General features: G+C 41.0%; 1 protein-coding gene across 1 annotated transcript in view; it reads right to left on the bottom strand.

Moving 5' to 3' along the window:
• Window positions 1-24,869, bottom strand: part of SI (sucrase-isomaltase) — a 43,361-nt gene extending 18,492 nt beyond the window's left edge. Inside the window, exons 1-24 of the mRNA XM_054283066.1 lie at window positions 24,743-24,869; window positions 23,245-23,318; window positions 18,596-18,716; window positions 17,815-17,924; window positions 16,991-17,142; window positions 15,401-15,572; window positions 13,027-13,126; window positions 12,310-12,422; window positions 11,216-11,341; window positions 10,607-10,738; window positions 10,320-10,436; window positions 9,599-9,712; window positions 9,287-9,371; window positions 8,574-8,691; window positions 8,029-8,200; window positions 7,340-7,456; window positions 6,330-6,484; window positions 5,970-6,054; window positions 5,146-5,202; window positions 4,652-4,776; window positions 4,202-4,290; window positions 2,923-2,972; window positions 1,379-1,549; window positions 758-907 (exon numbers count right to left, since the gene is read on the bottom strand). Of these exons, the coding sequence (XP_054139041.1) occupies window positions 758-907; window positions 1,379-1,549; window positions 2,923-2,972; window positions 4,202-4,290; window positions 4,652-4,776; window positions 5,146-5,202; window positions 5,970-6,054; window positions 6,330-6,484; window positions 7,340-7,456; window positions 8,029-8,200; window positions 8,574-8,691; window positions 9,287-9,371; window positions 9,599-9,712; window positions 10,320-10,436; window positions 10,607-10,738; window positions 11,216-11,341; window positions 12,310-12,422; window positions 13,027-13,126; window positions 15,401-15,572; window positions 16,991-17,142; window positions 17,815-17,924; window positions 18,596-18,716; window positions 23,245-23,318; window positions 24,743-24,869 (2,832 nt within the window). The remainder of the gene's footprint in view (window positions 1-757; window positions 908-1,378; window positions 1,550-2,922; window positions 2,973-4,201; window positions 4,291-4,651; window positions 4,777-5,145; window positions 5,203-5,969; window positions 6,055-6,329; window positions 6,485-7,339; window positions 7,457-8,028; window positions 8,201-8,573; window positions 8,692-9,286; window positions 9,372-9,598; window positions 9,713-10,319; window positions 10,437-10,606; window positions 10,739-11,215; window positions 11,342-12,309; window positions 12,423-13,026; window positions 13,127-15,400; window positions 15,573-16,990; window positions 17,143-17,814; window positions 17,925-18,595; window positions 18,717-23,244; window positions 23,319-24,742) is intronic.
• Window positions 24,870-26,832: the final 1,963 nt, after the last annotated feature.

The raw sequence follows: 26,832 nt of genomic DNA, 5'->3' as shown, positions 1-26,832 counted from the left end.
AATCCTTTTAGTAGTGCAACAAAACCAGAGCAGCTCATCAACTGCTTCAGCAGGTGCTGGTGCTGGAGCAGCCAGCACTGAATTTTGGATTTCATTCCTATACAAATGGCCCAAAAGGGGCATTTTAGATTTAGAAGAACAGGCAGTAATTTAGTTGGAGGCACCCTCTGAAGTTCAGCCCTGCCAGGCCACGTTGCTCCCACATGTTTATTAATAATTGATAATATTTATACATAAAACCGTGTGGTTAAGAACTTCATGTTGGAGATGAAGGTTTAGAAGTAGCTCCTTGATGCAGATATAAACAAGTTTACAAATGAATCAAGATTTTTTGTGGAATTCAAGGATTCCCTGTCAAACTGAGATCCAGAGGAATTAATTTGACTAAAATGTCCCTGGGTGACACAAAAGTGACAAAAAGGGGGTGAACCTTGCAGGCCATGGTGCCACCGAGGCAGAAGGGGTAGCTGAAGATGCTCTTCTGGTTTTTAATTAACTCTAATATTATTTCTGTTCATCTTTCAAAAAAATATTCATTTTTCCTCAACTCCTGATACAATGTGGTAGAATTTAAATGGTTGTCAGCTACTGAGGTAAATAAATTCCATCAGTTCAGTCCAGCTGAGGCCCATTTTACTGAAACCTGACAAATCTCCCAGAGCACTTTTGTTCTGTAACAACCACAAAGGAAATCCTTTTATTCTGGATTTTATTTCTTTTTTTTTTGTCTAATTAGTTTGGAGAAATAATGACTTACTTCCCAGGAACAGCCAAGCTGTTGACATTTTTCTAATGTTGCATTAGGGCCAGGATGACAATCAAATCTTTCATTGACATTCATCTTTAGAGTCCATTGGATTGTGTAAGATTTTCCCAGCTCAAGCTGAAGTCCTTTTATAACAGCAACCTTATAAATATGAAACAATAAACAGTTATTAAATGCTACATCCCATCCAGCTTTCCTTCAGTCAGAAGAGGTGCTGGTCCTTAAGTATAATATACTAAAAACTGAAAATGCACAAAATCCCATCCTGTAAGATTTGATACTGTCTCACTTTTACAAACACACTTAGCTGATATTTTTACAGATTTAATCTGAATAATTAAGACTCTAAAAATACGGAGTTAATGCCACAGCTTCATTGGAAGCAAACAGGAATAAATACATGAAATAAGCTGTCTGCTGCACTGTGAGCATAACTTAGATGAACTTCTATGCAGCAGAGTTGAATGCAATTGTACTTTTATGCTGTAATAAAATTCACATTGTATTTCATTGAAACAACATTGGCAGTGAGTACTGTCCTGTACAATATATAAAATAAAGTTGATGCAAGTTTAAATACGTTTACTTTCCATTTCCCTGTTATTGCTTTACCTTTGTTGCAGGATTATAGGAGATATCAGAGATATTATTCTGCACAGCATTGTTCTGAGACACATTAACTGATGCTATTTCCTGGGACAATCCCAATATCTTGATTTCCTCAAATTTCAGGTTGTTTGGATCAACATAATTGCTGTGTGTAGCAGTCATTTGTAGAACATTCTGAAAAATAATACAGTGGTCATATTCTTTTTAAAATCTGCCGAAAGTCCTCCCGATTTAACTTTTTTTTTTTTCTATTAATATTTTCACATTGTAGCATAAATAAACCAATATCTTTTTCCAAACACATTAATTGTTGCTCTGCTTGTTGTTATCACAATAAAGCTTTTATACCATGTATAAACCAATCTTCAGAATTGTGTTTCAGCTTTTTTTCCTTGCTTGGGAAGTAAAGAAAGGCTGGGGTGGGTCTGTGACAGGGCAGATAAACTCCAGACTCGCTGGGTTCCAACATCCAAAGGTTCTCACTTCTCTTGATATAAAAACACCACTTACATATAAAAAATACCACTTATATATAAAAAATACCACTAATATATAAAAATGCCACTAATATATAAAATACCACTTGCTATTCCGTGCCATTAGTTATTTTTCAGATGGAGAGAGCAAGCAGAGGAAATGCACCATGGCTGTGACACGTGTGTGGAACTTCCCCATTGCCCTCCCTGGGAACCCTGAGGTTAATTGTTAATTGTTAATTCAAACGTCATCACAGGCAAGCCATGAATTGGCTGCTGGGGTTTCAAACTCCAACAGCAACTGGGGTGTCTTATCTACAAACGATTCTTTGATTAGTTATGATTTAAAACATTGCTAATTTATGAGCTTCACTCATGTTCCTCTGCATTCTCTCATTTAGTTTATGTTCTTTCATCATGGCAAAGGAATGAATACCTTTACCCAAGATTAACGTTATTATTATTATTATCATTGTACAGATAATATGTTACATAATTATTACATAATATGCTCTTGGCAATCCTTGTTTGGTGATAGCTACTATCAATATTAGATAGAAACACTTTGGGGACTCCACCCTGACGTCCATGAACCCTGCAAAGGCACTTTCAGCCTAAAATAACACAATAAAACTTAATCCCAATGTAGTTTCTGAGGGTTCAGGCAAGGTGTGGGTCTCCCTCACTCTTTGGAGACATTCAGCTGTATTTTCACAGTATAAAAATATATATTTTTTACAGTGCCACTATTTTGAGAATCACACACACCATGCTTGTCCTTTTTGACACTGCTTTAAATGCCTCTTGTGCTTTAGAGTTCTCTTGTTCAGTGAATATTGCTGCTGAGTTTATCACTTGGAAGGAAATAGGAGTTATTTAGATATTTCTATTAAATGGGAGAAAAAAACACCACAGATTTCATCCCAGTTAAACGGGAGTATTTTGAACATGGTTCCTCTTGGCTTTGGCAAATGTTTTGTTTCCCAGCAAATCTTACAGGAGAATAAAGAGAGAAAAGAATGCTCTTAAAAGATCCTGGATAAAAATCAGAAATTAAAATCAAATACTTACGTTGGAAACTTTAAACTCATAGTAAATGTAGGCCTTATTGTCAATTGTGCCTAAAAGGTAAGGAAAGAGATTACAGTTGGAGTGCAGAAAAGAATAAAATTAAAGTAGGGCTGTGCCACTGCTAGAGACCAATAAACTTAATTATTAGGACTGCATTCAAAGCTGCACTAAGCAACTCAAATATTTGCTAATGTTTCTTTGAGGAACTGAAATGGCCCTTTTTCCTTTGGCCAGCCTCCCAGAAGGCCTAATTGTTTCCACAAAAATTCATTGAAAGCAGCTCTTCTAAAATGTAGTGGTTTTTTTTTTATTGTACCGTTATTTCTTCTTAGTTTGTCTTAAATACAAAAGTTTTGATCAAAACTAATCCTTTAATGTGATCTAAGTAAGGGTTCTTCATATAAAGATAATGGTGATGATGATAATAATAATAATAATGATAAATGCCATGGAACTATAACAGAGGAAATAACACATGACCAGGAAAAAGAAATACAAAATGTGGTCAAAGTCACTTTTTTTTTTTTTTCCCCCCTCCACATACGAAAAGACAAATCCTGCCATCACAAGCCAATTGCAAATGGTTCCCCCTGTAAAAGTGCAGCCTGTGAGTTTTGGGCAGGCCATAAAGTGATGGAATGTTTTATTGCTGTGCTGGGCAGCAGCAGGGAGGGCAGCTTTGTTATGGCTTTGTCACTCCAGGCCAGAGCAGCACGTGGGGCTGTGGCCCCCATGCACAGCAGCCACCCCAGGCCTGCTGGACTTATGGCAGCAATGATCAGCTGAATCACTGCTCTATTTCTGAAAAGCAGCCCCAGCTTCCACTAAATTCCAACAAGCAGAGGCCTGGGAGTTTTCCTGGGAGGTGCTATTGGTACAGGCCACTAGGGAAAGGAGATGTCCGAGTGGAATGTATAAAGTTTTCCAATATTGATGTTCAGACACCTCCCTGGGTGGGCAGTGGTTTGCCTAAATCCCATGGGTAAACCCCATCCTGTCACCTCTTGACAATCTAAAGATTTCTTCTGAAAACCAGAGGTTTGACCTTAGAGTAGAGATTTCTGGTTCTTTTTTCTTTACTTCTGCAGAATTAAGTCGTGACTTCAATCTTACATTAATAACAGTCACAGTTTTCTGCTTCAAAGTGATGAAAACCATTTGATTTATGAGCAAGTAGCAGCAGTGTGTTACAATATCTTCTCTTCCAGCAGGAACACTGAAATTTGAGCACATTAGGTCTTTGTTAACCGTATTTATTTCACTGTTGGTGGCTGCTCACCTGTGGATTCTCCATCATCCCAGAACAAATCCCCAGAAGCTTCATTGTTGATATCCAGGGCAATTATGAGTCCCATTGGATTCTTGCGGCTGTGGAAAGAGATTTATGTGTGTAACAAACACCTGAACATTCTTGGTGCACTCTGCACGTTCATGCAAGAGTGAAACACCCAACAGGGTCACAAATCCTTGGAGAATTGCCTTAATTAAGTTTAATCCTTGGTTTCCTTTCATTTTCATGCAAATGGATTAAAATACTCGGTGAATTTTAAAATTTCTATGCAAATAATTCATTGCTAAAGGTGTGGAAGTGAGGTTTGGATCACAGCTATTCCCACATTTCAAGGTGAAAATCCTAAATACAATGGGCTGCTGTTATTTGCAGCCTAGAAATCCTCAGCCCCATTATGGGGGAAAATAAATGTTAAAAGTGTTCTGTTTGGGATCCTACCTTGCCTCTGTGGTGGTGTTTGGTTTCTGAGTAGGGAAAATGTATCCTCCTCTCAGGTGCAGCCCCATTTTTTCTTCTGGGGTTGGTAAATCGTGCCACACTTTCTTCAGTTGCACTGGTTCACCCTGATGGACAGAGATTGAGAAGAGAGCAGGAATTTTGCATTATCCACTGCTGGGAATGTTTTCTTAAATCCTGAGTTTCATCAAATTGTTCCTTATAAAAAAGGCTTAAGTTATGTAAATATCTATGGGCTAATGGGGACATAAAATAATATATTTGCATATCATTCTGATTTAATGTCATAATCCGAGCCCTTTCTTGAGGTGTCAGTTCTTGTGCTTATCCCACTGACCTTCATCCCTTTTCTCCCAGATAACCCCAAAGTCCTTCCTTCAGGTCTCTGTCCCCAAAGCAGGGCTGACAATCCTATTTCATCACAATTCCATTTAGAAAATGATGTAATATCCCACAATATCCCTGCACTCCCTTACCGTGTCGTAGTCGTACCACTCTGCCTCAGGAAAGTACACACGAGTGGACTGCACACCCTAAAAGTGAATAAAGAAACAAGGTGCATATTTCAACTTAATCAGATAAACTCAATTTTCCAATAAAGCTGAAGTTCAGTGTGAGAGCAAAATCACTGCAATTCCTGCACTTTGCTGTTTCCTGGTGTTTAGGATGGTCCAGACAGGGGGAAGGGCAATCCAAGCAGATTTCTGAAAAGCTGCTGGGGTGTAGCTGAACTGCTGCTCTGCAAAGTGGCAGCTCATAGAAAGCCACCCAAAGCCACAGGGCTTCAAACCCAGTGAACCAGATCCTATCCACAGGTATCTCTCTATCTCCTTTATTTCCATTTATTTTGGGGCTGGCACCTTCCACATTCTCGCTTTCCCTTTCTGTCTTTAACAGATGTTTCATGTTTCTCCATGGCAAATGTGTTGCTGGCAGGAGAAATCATTATTTACAAGATTCTGCCACAGAATAAGCCACAACCTTTTTTGTTTTCTTGTTGTGCCACAGGGAAGCTGAAATGCAGCAAGAGGAGCTGACTCCAAAGAAAATTCAGAGAGGAATTCCAAAGGAAATTCAGAAATGATGTGAAGATGAGGTAAAGCAGAATATCAGACCAGATATCCCTGGCTCCATAGAAGACTGGAAAACAGGAGCAGGATTTAACTGCAGGATTTTCTGTTTCAGCAGGGATAAAAATGTGCTGTGGGCTCTCTCACTGGGAGCAATAATGAAGGAGAGGGAGCTGGTGACCCAACATGGCCCGTGGCCACCAGACAGATCCCAAACCAGCCAAACCTACCGGCTCAAGAACAGGGGAAATCAGCAGCCCAGCGCCCCACAGGAACTGCCTGTCGATGTCCCAGGTTATTTCATCAGAGTAGAACCTGAATAGAAGTGAAGGACAGAGCAGAAATTGAGTTTTTTTTGTGATTTATATCAGCAGCAACCCCAAGGTTTCAGGGTACTGATTGTTCACAGTCATGACTAAAGGATGCCATATAAAAATCACCTCCTGATTAGGCCAAGATGGGGTTTCACCAATTGGGAAGTCACCTACGGATACCCCAATGTGCATTTTCACAGGATAGAGGTTTAGAAAGTCCCCTAGCAGTATGAAATGAGTCAGATTTCCCTACTGATTATAAACTGCCAGACTCACTCGTGGAGCAGGGGCCTGGTGACCGTGTCCCCCCGGGTGTGAGCTTTGTAGAGCAGCGTGTACAGGTAGGGCAGCAGAGTGTAGCGGATGTTCAGGTAGTGCTTGGAGCTGTTCACCAGCGAGGAGTTGGAGCCAAACACAGCTGGATCTTGATGCTGCAAACAAATATCCACTGGTTTTATTGCCAGGTTTTCAGAAACACTTTGCCAAAGGTGTGAAAAGCTGTTTCAGAGGGGCTGGGGTGTGACCGTGGTCACAAGGGTTTTCAGGATGAGAGAGAAGAGAATGTTGACTTCATGATCAGAAGGCTTGATTTATTATTTTATGATATATATATATATATATTACCTTATAACTATACTAAAAAGAAATAGAAAAGAAAAGACTTCTTCAGAAGCTAGCTAAGAATAGAATAGAATAGAAAGAATGTTGACAAAGATTTGTGTCTCGGCAGACAGCAAGAGCAGCTTTGCCATGAGTAGTCAGTAAATCTAAACATCTACAAGAGATTAATCACAGATCTACCTGTTGCATTCCACAGCAGCAGATAACCATTTTTTACATTTGTTGCTGAAACTTTTCAGCTCCAGCAGGAAAAATCCTAAGAAAGGATTTTAAGGAAAAGATGTCTGCGACACTGGGGTTCCGTGGGGCAGCTCTGCACTGGGGCTGTGACCAGGTGTCCTGTCCCTCCTTGTCCATCAGGGTTATTCCAGGATTCATCCTGGCACCCATGTTCATGCCGAGGAGCTCCCAGGGCTCAGCCTGGTGGCTCACACAGACCTCAATGTTCCTTGGTGGTAGGAGCAACAAATATTCATAAAACTGTTGCCAAACAGCTGCATTCTCAATTAACCCTTATGGAACCCAGCCTCTCCCATCTATAATTTCATAAAGACAGCTTCAGGTTCTTTTTTCAAGATGGTCAGTGAGAGTGAGGATTAGAAGTGGTATTAAAGGAAATGTGGTCGTGCAACACAAAGCAGTTTTGAACAGAAAGCACAACTTACTATGACGAGTTCACCATTGTGGTTCCTGGAAAATGGGTAAAATGCTCCCAGTTGCATCCATCGTCTGCAAAGCTCTTCTGTGGTGTCTTCAAAGAAACCACAAATATCTGCTCCAACCTTAAAAAAAAAAATTAAAAAATCAGAATATGTTGGATGTACAGGGCACCTCAAAAGGTACAACGTATTTGTAACCTTCCTCTCCCAAATCCAGCTGTGCCAAAAATCAAAAAAATTAAACTGACTATCACTCACTAACACTGCCCATCATTCTGCTTCTTCCAAATTTTACCTTCCTATTTGGTGATCATATGCACGGGAAAAAAAGCTTCAAAGCCAAATTTAAATCACAAAAAGGATTCTGGTTATTTCCCTTCTAAGTGGATGTCTCTAATTTGAAATTATAAGAAAACCAGGAATTGTTTCACATCCCTTACTGGTGTTTAAAAATTACTAAAGCAAGAGGTAGATTGGGATATATAAGATAATAAGTGTGTTACCCACTTTTATGTCACCACAACCACAAAAATCAAACAGCCTAAATCAAAAACTGATGATTGAAAAGAAATGTTCAAAGGAGATTCCTAAAAAAGGGTTGATTTTGACGTGCCAGTCTAAGCGGTTATTTCGAGAGTGCTTGGTTAGGTGATCTGTTCTCTGATTCGAAAGGATGGCAGGAACTGATGTCCTACATAGGGAATTCCAAAGAGGTTGAACTCCAGCATTCCAGGGATTGACCATCTCAGCTGGTCCCACGTGGCCGCATTGTCCCCCAGCCAGTGTCCCCCGAACTTCCCTGACCCTGCAAAAGTGGACCTCGAGATGAGGAAGCTTCTGTTTCCTGGGAACAATGTGTCGAGGGCCCTGGAAAGGAATGAGGCTGGAATCACACAGAGGAAAACACAGCTCAAATATCGAAAATTCTGAACAAGGCACATTCACACCGATTCGCACTGATCATTCATCCCAAGGATGGGGGTCCCTTTGCAGGTGTGTTTTAGCAAGGTTCAAGAGATTAATCTGAAATAATCTCTTTACACAGCTCTGGCAGCCAATTTGTGGCTTTTCCTACCAGTTCCAGGCTGTGGATTTTGCCTTGGCTAAACTGGCTCGGAGGTAACACAGAATTTTCCAGGGATCTCGTTCCTTTAGCAGCCACATCTCGTGGTGCTTTTGAAAACACAGGTCAGGGACTGTTCTGAAACCCCCCTGCAGGATTTTAGCATGCATTCCTTACTTCCTAGTGGACAGGGTCATGGAATATCCATAAAGATTGTGGATATCATATTGCTTGCCCCAGCTCTGCACTGCATCCAGGCAAAGTGTCTTGGCGTACATGAGTCTGTCGAGGATCTCTTGAAGGAAGGAATACAAACAGCACTGATAAGGTACATTTTTATTATTAATATTTCCAATCTTTAATGCACATTTATGATATGCAAGCCCCTTTTTTCTCTTTATTCTTTGACTCAGGCAGTTTAATTACTCCAAAACCAAAATGCTGCTCCTGGCTGTTGGTTTGCTCTGTGATATTTCCACTCCTGAGCTTTGCACCCATCCAGGGAACTGGGAGTTGTGCTCTAAATTCCTGAATCACCATCTGACAGCACACTGGCAAAGGTTACTTAAATCTACTATTAATTCAAACTATGAACTCCATTTTAGTTCTGCAAATATCTGAAAAACCACTGACAGTGCAAAAGGATCATTGCATTATCAGATGTAATTAAGGCAATGACAATATCCAGTATTTATTTGATGAGATAAAAGAGGCAGCTCTATAAACCACACCTGAAGTATACAAATAGAAGCACATAAATACTGTTTTCTGTCAGTAGGAATGTCCAAACCCCACCCATAAGAACCACACTAAAATCATGTTGTAACCTTGAAGGCAAATTAATATTTTATTTCATATTTTATTATTCTGATTAAAGTAGGTGGACTTACTGGGAGTGTAAGGAGGGTAGTTTAACTTATTGTCTGCACAACCTTTGTTTGAGCCTGCAACAAAGCTGCACACTTCATTCATGTCCTGGAAAGGGAAGATGCAAGATGTAATAAAGTTGCCTTAAGTACATTTCCCTAAAAAAGTCTTCCACTCTATTCTGTCATCCTTTAAGGAACCACTAGTAGCTATTCTTCCATGTCTCCTTTCTGATTGCAAAAATGCCTTTCAATCCAATAAAAATTAAATGTAATAAACATCTGCTATCACCTATATTTTAAAAATAAAAAAAATTAAAATCTTGAATTACTCACAATCCATATTCCGTCATAGGGCACCATGTCATAGAACAGTTTGCACTCATTCACCCACCAGTCCGTGCCCTCAGCACTGGTGTAGTCTGGGAACACAGTTTCCCCTGGCCACACCTGGAATATTCAAAGGAAAATAATTAATAAAACCTCGAATTAGATTAAAAAATCCTGTCATAGGATCACAGACCTGCTCAGGTTGGATGGGAGGTTGAAGAGCACAAAGAGTATGAATTTCTTAACTTTGAATTTTTCAATTGCTTTTCTTGTGAGTCAACAATACACAGCCGAGAAAATTCTCAATAGAAGTTAAGTTTATAAATTAAAAGGATAATGTGGGATCTGACTCTTCAATTGCTACTGGAAATAAATAGGAGCTTGTTGATGAAATGTCCCTTGAGGCTTCAAACTACCCTTTGATGTAAAAAAGAAAGTTAATTAAAAACAAATAGGGTTAATGTGAGCAAATTAACAATTGTAATTGCTATTTTAGTTCTATTTCTCTTTAAAAAACTAAAATGAAAAAAAAAATTTTGATGTAAAATCCATGAAAAATACTTTTAAATGTAAACAATTGGGAAAAAAAGCTAAGAAAGGTTGAGAATTATCATAGCCTACAAGAGACCTTACAAACTTTGCTCTCACTGAGAGACAAATCCCCTGAGCTAAAGTAAATCACAACAGTGACAACAGATGAAATTCAAGTGTGTAAAAGCACAATTACCTCCCCAACCAGCACTTTTCCATCTGAGTGATTGACCCAGACATTCCTGTCCGATCCCCTGACGTAGCTTCCATAGGGACTTCCATCAATCATTTTTTGGGTGCTAATAGCAGGATCCTAAAGAAATTAGAAAACCACAAAGAGAAGAAGAAATCAGGATATTCCATCCATTATTACTGGCTGTAAACAAAGTAATTGCATAGAGTAAGTAAAGAATAATAATAATAATAATAAATAACTGTAATGGGAGTGTTCAAAAAGGAAAAAAGGAGTAAATAAGTGCTTACCAATATGATGACATATTTTTGTCCATGGGCATGCAAATAAGATGCAAATTGAGGGAGGTCTTTGAATTTCTCTTTGTCATAAGTAAAATCTTTCCTGTTCTCCATGTAATCAATATCAATGATTTGGATATCCTGAAAGAGAAGGGACTTCAGCTTTTCCATGAGAAGTGATAGGTAAGGATTTTTATTATTTTTCTTCCCAAATATTAGCTGAATATTAGGCTATTTTTATTCTATTGAAGACATGAGGTTCACGTCCCCTAAAGTCTAATTTTAAAAGTTAATTGTACTTTGCTTTTGACTGTCAATTAAGAATAATATACGGTTCCATAACTATCCACAGGAAAATAAAAAATGTTTCAAGAGAAAAAAAACTGGATAGAGTTGGAAAAAATAAAAGAAAAATTATTACAAGAAAGTGTTTGAATAAATCTAAGTGCAGTTAGATGGGATGAGACAATTCAATGTTCCGCCCCTCATCCAACGTTCTGATAATGGGTCTAACATCAAAATGAACAAAAACCTTTGGCACCGCAGGTTTCCTAACCCAAGCTCATGGAAGACGAGCCGGTTGTGGGATCCCAGAGCGCTCCCCAGCCCCATACTCACGTGGGGCAGTCCCACAGCTCTGTTCCTCTCCACGACCTCCTTCACCTCGTCCAGGGACGCGTACCCATAGCGGCAGAGCTGGAATCCCAGGTTCCAGTAGGCGGGCAGGGCTGGCAGTCCCACAAGCTGGGAGGGGAAAACACAAACCCCACGTGCTGCTGGACACCCCGGGTCACCTCATTCCCCTTCCCTGCTCCCAGTGATGCCTCAGGATTTGAGCTTTTCTATTTCCATCTCTCTGTAGCCCTGCAGTTCTTTAGTGTGTAACTCTGAGCTCCACACCCAGTGCCAGCTGCTGCTCTCCCATTTTGGGCAGACACAACAATTCCTCTCCAGGCCTGGCAATCAAGGACACCTCACTGCCTCAGGGCCCAGAGATGGGAACAAAAGTGAGTTGGGGCAGCAAACTGGGGCTCAGTGCCTTCATTACCTGAAGCTGGAATTGGGGGATGAACCCCCAAAGTGCAAATGGCCCAAAGTGATAAAAGTGTGAAACCCGCGAGCCGTGGGGCAGTTTGGGTGTAGGCCCTGGGGGGCTTGGTCTGCCCTGGGTGAACCTGAAGGGCTTCAATCGATAGAACTGCTTTTTATTCCTTTAACTCTGCCTGCCCTCTGGTTTTAGGTAGCCCCACTAAGGCATCACCACATTTCCCAAATTTACTCCAATAGCCCACTCCTAAACACAATATTTTTTCCCTATTATTTATTTATTTTAGTAAATACTGGTATTTTGGGACAATGACCATTCTTTAAAGCGTCACTGGAACCACGGAAGATCTCGAGACGTGCAAAAGACACTCAGTGATATCTTGTGATCATAAGATCCAGACATCCTGTAAACACACTCTCTATCCCATAATATTGCCATATGAACAGGAATTTTTCCTCATGACAAGAGCAAGAAAACATAAATTATTCTAGAGACCATCTCCAGCCCTAAAAGCCACGGTGTAAATTACAGATTTATGAATTTTGGAGCTCTTGGACCTGGAAAATGGTCTCCTCTCCAGCACCCAGACAAAAAGAATGTGATAAAATAAACCCCAAGAACTTTGAAAAAAACTGCCCAATGCATAATCTGTAGGTAAAGGTACCTGCAGGTACTCCTGGACTACTTGCTCTGGAGTGTTCCCCACGAAGATGTAGAAATCCAGGATGCCTCCAATGGTTCTGTAGGTCACTGCTGGAGCAGGCTGCACCACAAACTCTGCCAGGCAAGAGGGCACAAAAACAGTTCTGAAGGACAGGAATTCTAAAGTAATTTTCTAATTGATGATTAGAGAGAATTTACTGAAGTAAAAACCACAGAATGCCTATGGAACCCTAAACCATTAATTGAACTTGCAAAGAAGGGGAAATCAGACAACTCTTTATGTGTCCCTATTTCCATTCCTTTACATCCTCCAGAGAAGAGCATCAGAAGAAATCCAATGGTTCAACCTTTTATCTTGAATTTTTAGTACAGCTTTCCAGCCCAAAGATGTGCAGAGCGCAGTACACATAAATACAAATACACTTATCTGAAGGGATTAAAGGACATTTACTTCCAGGTGTTGTTCACTCTTATTCCAGTGCAGATCTGTACAGCCTTTGGATAAATTCCTGACCCTCAGATTTCCATCAAAATCCTCCAGTTAACTGGGAGCTACTCACTGCTTGTGTTTGAAATATTATTAGACACAGGGTAATGACTGCCCTCAGATATTGGGGGTGTTTTTATGAAGGGACACTTACATCAGCTCAGTTTTATTGCAATAATTTCAAAAGGAACTCAAGTGCACTGCTGAGAGCCCCAGAGAAATGTTCCTTACCCATGGCATTGCTGTTCATCAGGAAAACACCAAAGGAGGCTCCAGTGTTGTCTTCCAAACACAGGAAGAAAGTATGGGCTCCATACAAGTTATCCACTGTCTAAAATAGAGGGAACAGGCAAGGTGATCAACATCTAATAACAGGATTTGCTCCGGAATATTCCAAAATATGTCTGTCACAGGTAGAACTCAAAACGTCTCAAAATGGAGTAAACAGCAGAAATTTAAATCCTGAAACATTCCTGTTTTATATGTTCTGGTTTTCCTGGTGTTATTCTCCTTTATTTTCCATTAAAACAAGAATTTACCCAATAAATAGATAACAGATCTGATGGATCTCCCGGAAGGCTGGCAGATATTGCAGCTCTATTTCTGGGGAATAAATGTGCTCATCAAGAACTTGAGAGGTGCTTCCCTTTCACCACAGATTAGGTTTTACATCCAATCTATATTTCTATTCATCCTACAAGGCAATAATTTTGATGCCTAATCTATGGAAATAGGAGAGTGCCTCGCTGCTTTTTCATTTCCTTTCTAATTCTTTTTTTATTTCTGCTGTTATTATTAGCAACATAACCCCTGAGAGATGCTAACAATTGTTGCAGTAGTTGTGTTTTTTCTCCTGAAAAAGCAAATTCAGTTCAAATGAACAAGAAACAGAGCCTGAGCAATTTGAAACTAGACCAACTTGGTGCTGTTCAGTGTCATTTTAGCTTAATGAGTCTGCACTCAGTGGAGCCATTCAGTCAAGAAATATCTTCAATCCAGAGCAAAGAGTGAGGAGGAACCTCAAGGCAATGGGTACAAATTCCAGATTATTAATTAACTACATGCAGCCCTCTCACCCTCAGGTTTCAGTCCATTTATCTCCCATTGCAGGAGAACAAAAGTTCTCTTTCAAAGCAAGGAGTTACTTTATGAAGCTGAGGCAATGGTGAAAAAAATCTTACAATTACCACAAAATGGGTGTCACCAAAATTGCTTCATAAAGGGAGAGCCAGAAAATGATAGCAACAAATAACAGCTGACAGACATATTTTATCTTGGAAAGAAGCAGCTGTTAAGGAGAATTTTTCCATAATTTGAGCTCCAAGGATGTTGCTGAGGCAGCCTGTCCATCGGAACTGAGCCCTGCCCTCAGCAAAGCCTGTTGTTATTTACTAGTATGTTATTTATTCTGATTATCAGTAGAAGCTGAAGAATCATCTATTAAGGTTTATCCTCTGGTTTTCCACTGCACAGCAACATAAAAGCCAGGGAACACCCATCACTACCATGGAGCTGTTAGCAACAACACAGTGCCTGAAAAACCTTCATGGAAAACTCCACAGGCCGAAGTGCTTCAGTGGGCTGAGTTTAGTACTACTGAGTTATATTCAAATATAAATTATGTTAGAACAAGAAACAGAAGGAGAACAAGCTTGTTACCCAGGTGTGTGAAAGTGCAAATATCTCCTCTTTTGACCTGAGCTCCTTCCTGTTTTCAAATAACAGTAAATTAATAAAATGAAACATTTGTGCCAAATGTTTAGGCAGATATGATGTCTATCAAAAACAATATCTTGGGCTGAATTAAATGGATGAACATCCTGACCTTGTCTCAAATTCAATCCTTCAAGACAGCACTGCTATGCAACCCCTCTGTTTTATGGCAACAGTCTCTAGTAAATCCATAAGAAATGCTGGAATTTTCACCAAAGAAGGATACTGATAAAGTAGCAAGGAAGTTTTATTTCTCACACCAATTCTATTGTTTCAGTAACTTCTGTCAAACCCAAGACTAACTGAATCCTTCTTTTTGTCCTTTCCTTCAGGTGTTTTCTTCTAAATCATAATAATCCATTGTCACAGACGTGTTTTATGAAAAATCCTTTCCTTAGGATTTTTCCTCCTGAGAAGCTGGGAGGCCTCAGGAACAAAATGTAAACATTGGTTATCTGCTGCTGTGGAATGCAACAGGTGCATCTGTGATTGGTCTCATGGGGTTGTTTCTAATTAATGGCCAATCACAGTCAGCTGGCTCAGACAGAGAGCCAAGACACAAACCTTTGTTGTCATTCTTTCCTATTCTATTCTTAGCCAGCCTTCTGAGGAAACCTTTTCTTCTATTCTTTTAGTATAGTTTTAATGTAATATATATAATAAAATAATAAATCAAGCCTTCCTAAACATGGAGTTAGATCCTCACCTCTTCCCTCATCCTGGGACCCCTGTGAACACCATCACAATCCATAACAATTTATTCTCATCCAAACACAGAATCAACTTTCGACCCGCAACAATTAATTTCAGTCGGGTGGATTCACGAATGTGCTCCCAGCCAGGTTTGGGTGGCAGAACTGAAAAGACTGAGGGGAAAGAAGCCCAGACTCACAGCAGCTGGGGGAGTGTCCCTGCTGAAGAGGGGCCAGGTTCTCCAGTTGACATCGTGCCGGTACTGCTTGTGCACGTGCTCCCCAATGCCGTAGATGTTGCTGCTGGGCAGCCTGATGGAGAGCTGCAGGAACTGGTCAGCGTACTGCAGGGGCCCAATGGTGGTGTCAAACCTGGCGGAAGAGTGCAAAAAACAATGAGGAAAAAAGAAAGGGTTTTACCAACGGTTGTTGCAAGGAATGTTTCTGGTCATTTCAGCTGGAGACGGGTGGCACAGTCAGGTCTCCACACAGATCTTTCAGGTTTTCTTCCAGCTGCTGCTGGAATCAGAACTCTCTTTTGGGGTCACAAAAGATGGTGGAGGGTCACAGACTTTATCAGAATAATCAAGATTTTGGCAGTGAATTGTCATGACATATTCTCCTTCTATAAAAAGGCCTCTCTGTTTAAGAGATGGGGAAAATCAGTGCAAACCTCGTGCAAAGAAATTTATCAAGGATTTATCTCTGCCCTTATCCCATGGTAGCAACAGCTTCCTTTGAGAGCCTCAAACTCAGAGTCCAACATTGATTTGTCATTTTTTTCTTTAGACATTTTTTCACATGTCGTTTTTTCTTTAGACACCCAAATGCAAACACTTGGATGAAATTAAACAAAGGCCTAAGGAAATTTAGACAATATTCCAGAGAATTGTTTCAGTGTGGTCCCTCAGGTGTCTCATCCCCCTCCCTGTACCTGTTTAATCAGTCAGGCACTGCTGACTGCCAAGTCCATCTTCTGTGCCCTCTCTAATTGCAAATCAATCATTACAGAGGATTCCAAGCAAGAAAACAATACTAATAAGAGCAAAAAGCAACCCTTAATTAATGAAACTCGAAGCCTTGGTGGCCCAGCTCTGTGACAGGTAATCATTCCTGGCTGATTTAATTAACACCTTCATCTGGCACTTCCCTGCTCTCAGGGCACTTGGACACCTCTGGGTTGGTGGCTTTGGCTTCATTCATTTATTTTTAGAACATGAATGGGATGAGACAATCCAACGTTCAAGTTCATTCAATATTTTACACACAGCCTTGCACAACCAGCTGTCCTTGGATAACACAGGTGTAAAGGGCAGCCTGATTTTGGCGGTGATACAAAGGGCAGCCTGATTTTGGCAGTGATACAAAGGGCAGCCTGATTTTGGTGATTCAGGGCCTCAGCACAAGTGTAGTAAAGAAGATAAAAGGTAAAAGAAGGTTAAAAAAAGGTTAAAAGGTAAAGAAGATAAAAGGCAATCAGGAAAAAAAAAACCACATGGTTTGAAGAACTGGCAGAGTCCCACAGGCAATAAAATTTCCCCATATTGAGATTTCCCCTGCACTGGGGCAACGTGATCAGAGAGCCACACCTGAAACCCTTCAGACAGAGCTTCCCACCTCAGACTTTGCTCCCAAAGTCATCCCAAGAGCCCTCGAGGCACATCCAGCAGCCAAGAAGAGGGAAGAAGTTGAGTCTGTGTCCACGAGGACTCCTCCCAGGTGGCACCTGGTGTGGCTCTCAGGGAGCCCCAGTGACAGCTGTGTCACCAAGGAAGGCCACCAGGACTTACAGCACTTTGCCATTGCTGGCTCTGGTCACCACGAGGCCGAAGGGGTTCTGCTTCAGCTCCACCTTGTAGCTGGGGTTGGAGGCCTTGGATCCCTGGAAGGGCTTCACGTGCTCGTGAGGGACCTCGAACCTTTTAGCACTGGGGTCAGTGATCTGCACACATTGACACAACACAAGGGTTGGGCCTTGACAGAATTAATCCCCAATACAGATATTTTCCAGCATTATCCACAGTTCTGACTCAGGGTATTTCCATCCAGTTCTGACTCAGGGTATTTCCACCCTTATCCCAATCTCCTCCTCTGCTTTTATTATTATCCACTTTAATTTTCAGCCATTTTCTTCAGAATATTTGTCTCTGTGTTTCCCTGGCGCATCAGGAACCCACCACAGGAAAAGTTTCCCCCAGAAGGTTCTCAACCCCACATCCATGGCACAGAGCTTGAGCTCTCCATGGAAAACACAAACCATTGGAAAAGCTAATATTGTCTGTCAAAATGATTGAGAGATGTGATTGGGCCATCAACAAAAAGTGTAAGTGTAAAAGCAAATACATTTATCCCCCCAAATCTTCCTGTGATGAGGACAAATGGTGGATAATAGGAAAGCTGAGCTTTCCAGAGGTCTGGGTGATTTTTCATGCAGAATTCCCAGTGCGCCAAGTCCCCGTTAGCCTGAGGCATTGCAACAGCAGGGAGGACAATGAAAGAACTCCACTGGAAACCTTGAGAGTGCTCCAGAGGCACCAATCCTACACTCCCTGCACAGGCAGCCCCACATCTTGCAGAGCAAACAGGCCGTGGGGCAGCAGAGGACAAAGCTGACCTTGAAGTGGAAGCGGTTGTTTGTCTGATACTCCGCCGTGAGCAGCACGGTCTGGATGTCATCCCCAAAGAGGGAAGGGGATGGCAGCCTGTCCAACGTGGCCTCAAACCCTTGGGAGACAAACAGAGGGGTGTGGCAGAACCCAGGAAATTCCTCTGACTGCCCTGGAGGGCTCAGAGACCTTGGCACAGAGCCCAAGGACCCTGTGCCTTTGATTTAGCCCTTGGAAAAAAACAATTACCAACCTTTATATGAAGAATTACAAGTCAAGAAAGTTTAAGTAGAATGATAGTTTGTCACGGGGTGAAAAACAGGTTTTTGAGGGTTTTAGAATGGGGGCTCGGGGTCCCAAGAGGAAGAAATTTGGGCGTGCCTTGTCCTTTTTCCTTCTTCTTCCTAGCCTCCATCTTCTGGGTGATGGTGGCACTTTTTGGCTTCTACTCTAAACCAAAAGCACTTCTACTTTTGGTTTAGAGTAGAAGCTCACTGTCTAACATAGGTGATGGGTATTGGGAAGTTATTGTAAATAGTGTAGATGTAGTTTTTAGTATAAAAAGGTAACACCAGTGTGCCTCAACCCCACCTGCCAGACAGACCCTGGCGGGTCAGAGAAAGAATGTAATCAATATGAAACAATAAACAACCTTGAGAACCAGAACAGAAGAATTGCGACTCCTTCTTCGACTGCTGGGCTGGGAAAAGAGGCTGGTACGGATCTCAGAGTCACCGTGACCAGCGGAAACCCCGAGATGGGGGAGCTGGGGCCCAGCCCAGAGCTCACCTGCCTGCGTGGACCTCTCGGAGCCGCGCACTTTGTAGCCGTGGTTGGGCGAGAAGTAGCACCAGGGCACGTTGGCGTCGCTCTGGGGGCTCCAGCAGCAGCCACGGCGGGAGCAGGTGCTCTGAGCAAGGACAGCAGGGCACAGATCAGCGGGGTTACACAAACATTCCCACACCAAACCAGTCCAGCGCACATTTCACCCCAAACACCAGAAACCTTCAGGATTTCTGCACTCGGGTCAAGCCCTGCTTTGAAAAAAACCCCATGGAGTGAACTCAGTGGTGGCACAAAAAACACTAAAAAGGTTTTTTATGGATTCAGAGAAAACTTGCCTATTGGAGATGCAGGCTTTCCTAAGACTAAGACAAGATCCACAGGTAAAATAAATATTTTAAAATAATTATTGAATAATTTAAATATTGTAAAAGAATAATTGAATAATTTTAAATATTTTAAAAGAATTATTGAATAATTTTAAATATTTTAAAATAATTATTCAATTATTGTTCAATAATGATTGATTATATTATTCAATAATATATTGATATAGTATTGAATTATTATTCAATACTTAATGAATTATTATATTATTCTATTATTGAATCATATATTATATTAATTATAATATATTGATTATAATATATCACATTATAATATAATATATAATATAATATAGAATTATTGATTATGTTCAATAATCTACATCTCTCTGCTGTGACAGATACAGCAGAGTCTGACCAAAAGTCACACACTGGAGAGGGGTTGAAATTTATCATGGGATTAACATGTAATAAACATCTAAAAATGCATAATTAAACACCGTGTCTAATATCTACATTTTAATGTAATTTTCCAGTACCAGACTGCTTCTTCATAACCTCAAATTGAGATAAATATTTTTTTTAAATAAACCTATTTTTTCAAGCCTCTGTCTCAGTGCAGTGGCACCATGCTTTACACACCCATTCACCAGAAAGCTGGAATTCCTTTGCTCTGCTGTTAGAAATGAACTTGTTCATGTGCTCTGGGTGTGAGGTTTATGTTTGGAGATAAGACTGGGGCAATGAATCACAAAGTTTCCACCCATTTTCTCTCCTCAAACCCCCATTCATTACTTAGGGCAAAGAACAGTGGCAAAACAACTTTCACTGAGGGCAAAGGGTGATTCCATCAGTGACCTCAGGTACCCTGCTCCAAAAGGGACACCTTCCAAACCTCACTTTCAGCTCTCCACTACCAAAAGCTCTTTCTGCCTTCATCTGAATGTGCAAAAATGCTTTTGGTGTTTGTAATAAATATATAAAATATTCTGCAGCTTGAAATAGGTGGACATGAGCCCAAACCTGCACTGCTGCTGTCCTTGCTTTGGGGTTGGAGAGCCCAGACTGCTCAGTGCAGGTTAAATTACTTTCAGAGGCTCTGGGCAGATAAAAGATAAGGCAGCTCCAGCCCAGCAATCAGGAGGAAGCACTGAGGGAGCTCGCAAAGCCACTGCCTTGGGAAGTCCCAGGGCATTTATTTGGTAGTGGTTTTACAGAGCACAGAAATCACTCAAAACCACCCAAAATAAACCCCAGATTCACCAAAGAGGTGAATGTTTTTCCTATCTGTCATAGAATCATCCCATCAGAAAACATTTTCTGCCATTTCCATCAGGTTCCAAGCCAAAATTAAGGGTTGGAGGAGAGCTGTAGGGGCTCATTTCCCCCTTTGACACACAAAGCCTTTGTAAGGCTGTGAAAAACCCAGGCTCACTTCCCACCTGCCCAGATGCCAGCTGAGAGCTCCCCATTTCCCATTTATAAACCAGGGTAAAGGAGAGGAAGCACAGCCCCCCAAGACTGCGGAGATCTCAGCTTTATCCCCTCACTTCATTTCCTTCATATATGGGGGAATATCCTGAATATAAGAACAGATTCACTACTCCCATCCTCTTCTCAGACCATCCCATAAAAAGCAGAATAAACTGATTTTCCTAAAACCTGGCACTTCAAGGATCCACATTCCCAGCTTCCTAAGCACCTTTTTCTTTTCCCCAGCAATTTCTCCTGAATTCTCCTCAACTATTTTCAGCAGCTCCTTCACAGCCCAGTGACATTTTTCCAGCTCGACCTTATCCTGGCAGATCCCTATTTTTGTGGCATGTTGAGCTTTATTTCTGCACAAGGAAGTGAACACAGGAGCTGTGCCTGGCACAGGGGAAGGAGCAGAGTTCACCAGAGACACGGGGGAGCCTGTTGTAAAAGCAATCATCTGCTATAAATAACGCTGTGATCCCAGCCTGGGGGCTGTAAAAGCAGCACAATAGATACCAGCACCCGAAGCTCCATTAGGAATTACCCTGGATACAAGGAAGCTGTGTGCACTGGGGTACAGCATGGGCTGAGCACCAAGGGCTCCAAGAGGAGCCTGGCCACGTGCTGGGCCTCGATGTGCATCCACACAGGCCTCCTCCAGCAGGGCATTTTGGGGAGAAAAGCACAGAAACCAAGCCCAAAGCAGCAATTCCCCCTTCCCTGACCTTTCAGAGGTGTCAGCCTGGCCTACTCCAGCTCTGCTCAGTGGAATTCTTGTTTTACTGCTGTGTTCTGCTTATCTGAGCAGACCTCCAGGCAATTTTCCACAGCAGTGAATAGATCCTGAATATCTTCCTTCTTCCAGCAGCTCTATCTTCACCAACCACATCATCAAATAAAAAAAATCTATTTATTTTCTTTTGTTATTTTCTTCCTTTCTTTCTCTTTTATGCATTTCTTCCTTCCTTATCCTTCCTGCCTCTCCTCTTCTCTTCATTTCTTTCTGCCTTCCTCTTGTCTTCATTTCTTCCTGCCTTCCTCTTTTTTCTCCTCTCTCCATCTCCTCTCTATTTCCTCCTTCTTTTCATTTTCTTTCTTTCTTTCTCCTATTTACTTCTCATTTCTGCAATCCCACTCATTTTCTGGCTCCACCCTGGACATCCTCAGTGGCCAAGGCACTCAAGGCAGACACCAATCCTTGCAGATCAGCTCAGCCAAGCCATTTTCCCCAGCTGCTGTTTACTCTGAAAACCACAAACACAAACCACAACCACAAACCGCTGCAGCAGAGTGATGCAGGGCCTGCAGTTTCACAGATTCCTGCATTAGAGGAACCAAATCACAACCAGGGCAAAATGTGCCCAGGAGTGAATGGAATCACTGGGATGGGATTCTGGCTTTCCCCATGGACTAAACGTGATATTTAACCCTGTCAAATCTGCTGCCTGCTCCTCACTAATATTCAGAAATCATTTATTTTACCTCTAAATTCCATATCAGGCACCCTCAGCGTTGCAATCTGCATCTACTTTTCTGCTGGGAGCTGTGATTTGGTGGTTTTTAATTCTCTCCCAGCCCCAGCCTTGCAGCTGCAAGCAGAGCAGAGCAGCACTGCTGCCCTCCCTGCTCGTGGGGTGACCGGTTCAGAGGCATTAATTACAGATTTAAATGATGTGCATGGCTTCTCCTGCAGGGCTCTGCCTCTTCCTGGGGCAGGGAAGGAGCCTGAAGAGGCGAGGAACAGGCTGGGATTTGAACCTTTCCTAACCCATCCCCTGCAGGACTTTATTGAGCTACAAATCATAACAAAACCCATGGCAGGAGAGGCTTTAACAACAGCCAGCTCTGGAATTAGGTGGGGATTTCCTCCAGGTTCAAACAGCTGGGTAACAATTATTATACCTCTGTGAATGACAGAAGTAACCCACAGCACACTGGGGGTTTTTCTCTCCTAAGCTGCCCCTCCCCAGATCAAAGATAGATGCCAGGCATCCACCAGAAAACAAGACAATTCATAATAAATATGAAAATAATAATTATAATAAATAATTGATATTTATAATTTAATTATAATCAGTAAATAATAATTATAATAATAAAAATTATAATAATGATAGTCTTTCAGGAGTAACTATTACAAAAACCTTCTCAATGTGAAAGCACTGCAAAATAAAGGGCATCACAAAATCATGGAAGGGTTTGGGTTGGAAGGGACCTCAAAGCTCCTCTCATTCCAATTCCTCCCATGGGCAGGGAACCTTCCACCATCCCAGGCTGCTCCAAGGCTCATCCAGCCTGAGATTATGCTTTTCATGGGAATTTGAACTCCAAGATTCTTAAGCCAAAAGGTGTTTTCCATAGTCTGCTCTCTCAGACACCCCAACCAGGATGAGGTGAGAAATGAGAATTTGACTCCATGCTCACAGAAAGCTGATTTATTATATTATGATATATATTATATTAAAAGAAATGATCCAAAGTGGGTCTGAAAGGAAGCTCTGACCACACCTTGTAAAATGGCACATCCCAGTAAAGGCCATCACTTCTGAATTATTGTAAATGCTGCTTTTTGGTCATCACACCAAATGAAACCATTCAGAAAAAGCTGTTAAAAACCAAGGGTGACTCTTCTAACTGCTTGATGTCTGACCAATATTTTTGCCACCTCTGCCCAAACCAGAGAAATCAGACCTGCTATCAGTGGGCTGAAATCCTGCAAACACTGGGGAAATCACACATTTAAACAGGTTAAGGAAACACCAGAGTTATAGAGACAAATGACGTTTCTATAAATAAGCAGGAGGTTTTATGGGATAAAATCTCTTTTCTAGTATTTTCCAGAACGTTACCAACCTGTGTTGCAAGTTCATCTGGGATGCAGTCAATTCTCTGTGCTACTGGTGTGTCCTGACATTGTGGGAAAAAGTCTGCCAGGGAAATAAAGGAATGGGTTAACACTAGGAATAAAGGAATGGGTTAATACCAGGGAAATAAAGGAACGGGTTAATACCAGGGAAATAAAGCAACGGGTTAATACCAGGGAAATAAAGGAATGGGTTAATACCAGGAAATAAAGGAATGGGTTAATACCAGGGAAATAAAGGAATGGGTTAATACCAGGAAATAAAGGAATGGGTTAATACCAGGATCTCTAAACTGCAGGAATAACTTGATTCCCTCTAAACTCAGCTCCTGCTTCTGCTGCCTGCTTCCCTAACAATAACAGAAATCCAAATCACTATCAACCATGGCTTTTGTCATTCATTTTTATCTTTGGAAAATGGCACACAATTATTTCAGATATGAAAACTTCATCATCTTTGAGCACAGAGGTAATTTTGATAATTTTATTTTATTAGTCCACTTTTCAGTGACTCCTGTCAATGTGCTCTGCTCCACTGAAAATATGTGAAAAACTAAAAATGGGAAGAACTTTTCTTAAATTGGACTGTCCTGGTGCTCTTTCCCCTGAGTTTTCCAGAGGAGCTGGAATTGGAGCATCAGGGAAAATGATGCTACTGTAGATTAAAAAACTCCTTTAGATTTCAGGTTTGTAGGACTGAATTTAAGGTGGGCAGCTTTAACTGATTAAAGGGAGCACTGAAAGTTATTTTATGTATTTGGGAAATGTTTGGAGCAAGGACTGTGAAGTGCCCTGGGCTGAGATGGACACACAGCCCCAGATTTGCCTCCTTGCATCAGCTGCACTTGTGCTTTTTGCTCAAAAAAATTCCTATTCATGACAGAAACAAGAAAAATAACATGCAGATATTAGTCTGGATGGGCAGTTTTACTAAAACACAGAGTTGTTTGCCTTGTATAAGCAATAATTTTTATTTTTCTGCCATTTTCACCTCCAAGGTTTTTACTTCAGTCCCTGTGTGTGAATGGAATTACACAGAATGGGACTGGAAGTAAAGCAGGTGCTCTGCATCACAGCCCTGGAACACGAGGGTTTCCTGATTTATCAGTGCCTCAGCAAGAAACACCGGAGGATTTTAGGATTATTATATTCCGCACAATTTGTCCACTCCCACACAGGGATCAGGCAGAGATTTTTTTTTCAGAATTATCTTTTTTTTAATACTCCAAAAATTGAGATTATCTGAGCTCCATGCTCCCAAAGAAAGTCCAATCAGGGGAGGGAGAGATAAGAGATTTTTCACGACAATAAACCCTGACTCACACCATGTATTGCATTCATGATAACTGTGATTGTATCACCCACAGCCAGGACTGGCCAGGATTCACCTTTGGGTGATGATAAGAGCATTTGGGTACTGATAAGAGCAGGAACCCTGAGGCAGATGCCAGAGGGGTTTTTGTTCTTGCAGCAGCAGCCAGGGGAAGCTCTCACCTGGAGATTTGACCCCGGGCTCTCCTGTGGCCAGCAGCCCAATGAGGACACAGGCAATGATGGTCACCACGGTGAAGAGGGCAATGAGGGTGAGCTCCAGCCCACTGAACTTCCTGCCCATCTAGGAACCCAGAGAAACCCCATCAGACAAGGAGAAACACGAGCAACAGCTCTAAATTATAATAATATATATATATATTTATATTATATTTATATTTTTATTATATATATAATATATATATTTTACTATATATATAATATATTATATATATTATTATGTATATAATTATATAATAAATTCTATATAATTATATATATAATTATATATATATTATATTTATAAATGTTGCTAATAACATTTATAATTTAATAAGTTTTAATTAAGATATGATTTTTAATTAAAAATTTTTTTAATAAATTGTTCTGGTTGTAAGCCACATCACCTAATCCCGAGGTTTAAATAAAACTCTACTTAAATGCTATGTGCAATAAGTCTCCAGTTCAGGATAATTCGCCCAGTGCAGATTATGAAATTATTACACTCAGAAACGCATTTTGGTCCCTGCAAATCACTGAATACAGAACAATTTACTCCTGAAATTAACCATGATGTTTCCTACAGGTTACCAAAATTCCTGAAACAGACAATAAATTCACTCTTCTTCCCCTTTTTTCCTTTTTAAAACGTTCTTTTCTCCCATAGAGCAAACATAAGGCTATTCATTTAAAAAGGAGGAACTTGATTGGTTAGAAATACACCTGAGAAAAGCTGGAATAAACCCTGAGGGCGTGTCCAGGACACGTGGGGAAGGCAAGACAGAGATAAATTGCTTTTTTGTGCAGTGGCAGAACAGCGTGTGTATAAGCTCATGGCACAGTGGTTGCTGCTGGAATCACAACTGAAATATGGCAAATAACTCAATGGAGTCAGTGCCTTCAAAAGCTGTGGAAAACACGAGGTTTTCCCAAATTTCTTTTTTATATTTTTGGTGAGAAAGGTGTGCTGAGCCAAGGGGGCTGTGCTGGCTCCGAGAACGACCCAGAGACATCAACACTGAACTGTGCACCAGCAATCAAACTGATTAAAACTAATTAAAACTAATTAAAACGAATCTCAGCAGCCAGATCAATACACATTGGCAGCTACCATTGCATTTAGCTTGTGGTTGAGGGATTTAACCTCTTAAAACAGAGTTAAATACAGAGAGATAGGTTCTTTTCAGTTAAGGAAGTGCGGGAGCAGGTGTGCATTGCACTGGAGCATCAGAACACTTTCACATGTTTTAGTGATGACCCACAGAAGTGAAAAATACTTTAGAATGAGCTATTTTGTGTGTGAAATAACAGTTTAAATCATTGTGTGCACCTGCTGCCATTTTTAACCCATCCTTTTCCTCCATCACAAACTAAAATCCCCTTTTGCTGTGTGGCCCCAGTTGATACCCTCCTAAAACTTAAAAACCCTAACGTTCATTTTTCTGAAAAGCAGGATTTTATAAAAGTTCTTGTCATTAAAGCCTTCTATCTTATTGAATTTCAGTTCTTTCTTTTCCTGGTCTCCCTCCAAACCCTAAAACATTGGAAATAAATCCTTATCATTTATACATCTAAGTTATGCTATGTGATGAGCGTTCATCAGTGAGGCAAAGCTCTCCAGAACCTTGAAATAAATAATATGTAATATAATATATATAAAAATAAGAAAATGAGAGCCTTACCTTAACGTTTCTGTGGTTCCTTCATTTGCTGCTCCTGACTGTGAAGCTCAACATCAGACCTGGGGCTTTATGAGCTGCTGTTATCAGTTCTCAGCTGTGTTTGCAGAGCCCTGGGCCAATGGCAGGCACAGCCAGAATTACAGGAAGATTACAGACACTCTTTGGACTAAACACTCTTTGGACCTCAATATGAAGCATCAGGTTCTGCCAAGGAGTGAAGAGCAGCCATGAAATGCCAGACAGCTCATCCAGTGGCATGGCTGGGGTTCTTTTTAATCTGTTCTTCTCCCATATCTCTGTTACTTTAACCTTCGTGGAACTATCATGTTCCTCTTGTAATATTTCTGCTTAATCACCACAAGAAGT

This window comes from Melozone crissalis, unplaced genomic scaffold (assembly GCF_028551555.1).
Source record: "Melozone crissalis strain CALT ecotype California unplaced genomic scaffold, PUWL_Pcris_2 ptg000034l_1, whole genome shotgun sequence".
NCBI lineage: Eukaryota > Metazoa > Chordata > Aves > Passeriformes > Passerellidae > Melozone > Melozone crissalis.
Note: the sequence above shows the minus strand (reverse complement) of the source record. Positions and strands in the feature narration are given on the sequence as shown.